Source organism: Patiria miniata, unplaced genomic scaffold (genome assembly GCF_015706575.1).
Source record: "Patiria miniata isolate m_02_andy unplaced genomic scaffold, ASM1570657v1 HiC_scaffold_3, whole genome shotgun sequence".
Taxonomy (NCBI): domain Eukaryota; kingdom Metazoa; phylum Echinodermata; class Asteroidea; order Valvatida; family Asterinidae; genus Patiria; species Patiria miniata.
Genome location: NW_024037069.1, coordinates 40,875,753 through 40,879,863, shown reverse-complemented (window position 1 = coordinate 40,879,863; position 4,111 = coordinate 40,875,753). Strand labels below are relative to the sequence as shown.

Below are 4,111 nucleotides of genomic sequence, written 5' to 3'. Positions count from 1 at the left end.
CCCCAACTTGGTATTTTACCAGGCCGACAAAAGTTCCCCTCTCGCGTTTATAAATGTGCCCCCTCGAGATGAAAATAAAACTGCCCCTCAAACGCACACATGAAAGCATATGATCGCGCTACAAATAAAATAGTCTCCTCTCTTGTAAGTCAAACTGCCCCTCAAAAACACAAGTGCCCCTCTCGCATGCGCATTAACAAAATTGTGCACCTTCTCGAGATGGAAAACTACCCCTCGAAAGTACACTTATATTAGTGCCCTGCCCGCAACATTAAAATTGTGCCCCTCTCATATGGAAAACTGGCCTTTAAAAATAATATTGTTCCTCCTCACGCTCGTACCATACTTTCAATGGGGGCGCTGTTGAAATCCGACGATTATTAACGATATATCACAGAATAGTGTACATTATACCCTCTACCAAGCTAGCTCTGTCCGTATTTTGTGCAAAGGCGGACATTATTACCAGTTAAAAAAATGTGGGTGTCAGAGCAGGGGGGGGGGGGGTCCTTTTTTTCATGAATTTTTAATTTACATTTTTTTTTGGATCCGAGCCTGAGTGTGTGTCCCGTTAACGGGGCTCTCAAAAGTGGTAAAAACGCGCCCTCTTGTTGGAGCACGGAGCCATAGTATCCTATCCGGATTCCAGGTTATATCTGACTACTGATGTTTTAGAGTGCACCGACCGAAAAGTGGAGTTCTTTGGGTTGTTTTCTCCGAACCACAAATCCACGACGAGCACAAGAAAGGGCAAGCATTTTGACATGAAAATAAAAAGAAATTGGCAATGCACGAACACCGCTTTCAATTCTTTTCGTGTCAATGACCGTTCGATCGGCGTATATCATGCCATATTTTCAATGGGGAGCGCCAATAAAATCCTAAAATCATTTAGGGGGAGACCGTTCGCATGTACATCACAATCCTTCTTTTTGCTAATGCAATTTTTTTTTTACGGAATTTATTTGGGGGGGGGGGGGCTAGACAAAATTTTTGGGGGCTACAGCCCCCCCCCCCCAAGCCCCCCCCCCCCCCCCGTAGAACCGCGCCTGAGGCTAGGAGCATTCAATGAATTTGGCGCCATTTTTTTTTTACAGTATTCTTTTATGTTACACGTAAACCAACTTTTTGCAAGTACAGGTACTCACTTTAAATGCTTTAAACAACATAATTGTATTCTAAAGGTAACATGCTGAGTAAAATTCCTCTGAATGGCTGCAGAGGGCGCTATACCACTCGCACGGGGCCGAGCCGTATATGCACACTATTAGTCGCAACACTGCACCAATGCATAAATGTCTCCAATTTTGCTAGTGAGGACTGCACAAGTTTGTAACTGAACACTAATTATTGCACAACTATGTTGCAGTTACTAAAATGTTTGGTGGTGTGCTATCAAAATTGGGTTCTTGTAGTTAAAAAGTTCACTGTGTATCTTGCATAGTTCTCTTGTATTGTAAAAACTTTACATTGTCAAGAGTTTCAAAAAAAAATATTGTTACTTGAAAATAAAAGCACAGGTAAAACTAGATGTGGTTGTAACGGAACAACCACAGAGCTGTTCCCAACTTGTTGTTTGATTGTCAATTGGACATAAGGAAATAATGATTTTTCAAAAATTTCTAACTTTTAAAATTGAAGTTGTTATCTTACATAACTGCACTTCCGGTAAAACCACTATCACGGCTGCCCCGATTTTGAGGACCGAGGTCCCCAAAATCATTTGCAACAAGCACTCAGTAACTATATTGCACTCTATATTCCGATCAGCAAGAGTTTTCTCTGCGTGCACTGTGCATGTGATCGCATGTTTCGAAAACCTGTTTAAAATCATACTTTACGTTTTCATATTAACGATAACTCATTCACACAGGAATGTGTATGCTCGTGTAGATATCATTATAGTATTTTTAAGGTAGAATATTCCCAAGAAGAAAATTTCAAGGACTGAAGCAATACATACACGTACGTGTATTTCTTTCCTTTTTTTACTCAGGTCCCAAAACTCTACCGACGGTGACCTCACAGATCAAGCAACCCCGGCGTGTATAGCACTCTGCATGTTACCTACAGGGATTGGCACAAATAGTAAACAACCTGGATGTAGTATAAAAACCCTTTCCTCTGTAAAAGCCCAGCATTCTCCAGGAGACAAACAAATTAAAGCGTACATGTTGGAGCGTTGAGTCTTGCCAGTTGTTTTCTCAACCACATCATAAACTCATAAAAAGCATACACTCTAGGGCAACCGTAAAATCGTTTACTTATTGACGTTTCACCATGGAAACTATGCGCCCCTGACTTCCATTATTTCATACGTTCCACATCAATAAACTCTCCGACCTTGGAGGCAGTACACTCAACAAAGCTATTATTGTCGTGGTAATTGACTAATTGTCGACCAGTTAAAGCAAGATAATTGAAGCGTTTTCTTCACTTACCAGTCAAGCGCTGTTGTCACCGTCATGATAATTTCGTGTGTTCGTCATCATTCAAAGCATGGTTAACAAACAAACTGTCGTGAGATATTTCCCTTGATCTAAACAACTTATCAAATGAAAAGACTTGACGAGAAAGAAACCTACCAGTTGTGAAGCACATTTTAAAGATTTTCCGTCTTTGCTTTCTTAATGTGGAAAAATATTATAATTGTAGTAAAATGTTCTCTAGTAAGGCCTAATACAACCAGGTTTTGTTTTCTGTCTGTTATTATAGAACGTCATTGCAAAAAGAGGAAACAAAATCTCTATCAGTTCTAAAATTCAGGAAGATGCATTTGCCGTTTTCTTCGAATTTTGAGAATATATTTTCAATAGTTTCAGAATATAAGAATAATTTTTTTTCGGTGTCTCTCACTGGAACAATAAGTGTGTTTGTACTGATATACCTCATTGTTATACTATGTAGATAGACAATGCAATGATACTTTAAACGGTTGCCTCATTGGGAATTTTTTTCCAAGTATTACATTTCGTCACCATGGTTTCTCTTCTACCAACGATGTAGGCGCCATGGTGATAATTAGCAGTACTTGAGATGAATAATTTAGTGTAATTTAATTCGTCCTTAAACTACGTACACGATTTAAAATTGCAGTGAGTATAAAAGATAATGCACAGGTATAGTTGGCAACATTCATCGGTACGATGGCTTGGTGGACAGCAAGGTTTGTTCTGATGCTTGTCTCGGTCTTCATCAATTTACCAAGCTGCCAGGCCCTCTACGCCTCATGTCCGCCTGGCTGGCTGAAATGGCAGCAATCTTGCTACATTTTACTACCGGACAAGATGAATTGGTTTGAGGCCTCGGAGGCTTGTAACCGGCCGGGGAGCAGTCTGGCCGTGCCCAACTCGCAGGAAGAAAACGACTTCATCTGGAAGTCAGTGGGGCCACAGACTGACGGTATGTGGATCGGCTGTACGGATGCGGCCCAAGAGGGTATCTGGCTGTGCGGAGGTCAACCTCTGGCTTTCTCAAATTGGTATCCTGGCAATCCGCACAGCGACAACCAGCTTAACTGCGCCCGGATGACTGCGTACGGTGGTGGGGGCTCTTGGGCCGACAGTGTTCCTTGCGGTAGCAGCAACCGCAAACCTGCAGCCTGTGAGATGACGGTCTCTGCGATGCCAGCCTACCACACCTTCACCGGTCCTGATGGGCGGGTCCCCCAGCAATGCCTCCTCCATCACGACATCAAGAATCGGACGGAAGCTGGCGTGCTTGCCTGTGGCTGGGCGTGCCGAGCCGATCCGCGATGCCGCTCCTTTAATCTCTGGCAGAGCAACACTGAAAGAGAAAAGATGTGTCAACTCAATGATGTCACTCGTCTTGTGGCTGTTCTCACCGACTATAAGGCAACCAACAACTGTTACTATTTTGAACTGTAGAAAAAATTCAACTGAAAGATCACTTGCCCACAATGGTCGGACTATAATTATTGTCTCAGACTGCAATGAATCACAATTCACATCACTTGCCGTCAATGCTCGAACAATAAGACTTCTCTCTCAATTACACCCTTTTTCGACTCTGAAGCATTATAGAAGGAATCGAGTCGAAGGATTTTTAGCTTAATCTAGAGCATCACAGATTATCCCCTTCATTGTACCAG

The 4,111-nt window shown here is 42.3% G+C and overlaps 1 protein-coding gene across 1 annotated transcript; it reads left to right on the top strand.

The window, feature by feature from the left end:
- Positions 1 to 3,071: 3,071 nt before the first annotated feature.
- Positions 3,072 to 3,904, top strand: LOC119738520 (C-type lectin lectoxin-Lio3-like). The gene has a single exon (XM_038213421.1). The coding sequence runs from the start codon at positions 3,147 to 3,149 to the stop codon at positions 3,885 to 3,887; it is 741 nt and encodes a 246-aa protein (XP_038069349.1). The 5' UTR covers positions 3,072 to 3,146; the 3' UTR covers positions 3,888 to 3,904.
- Positions 3,905 to 4,111: the final 207 nt, after the last annotated feature.

What these genes read in the sequence shown, in the direction of transcription:
- LOC119738520 (XM_038213421.1), top strand. Translation starts at nt 3,147, where the DNA reads ATGGCTTGGTGGACAGCAAGGTTTGTTCTGATGCTTGTCTCGGTCTTC.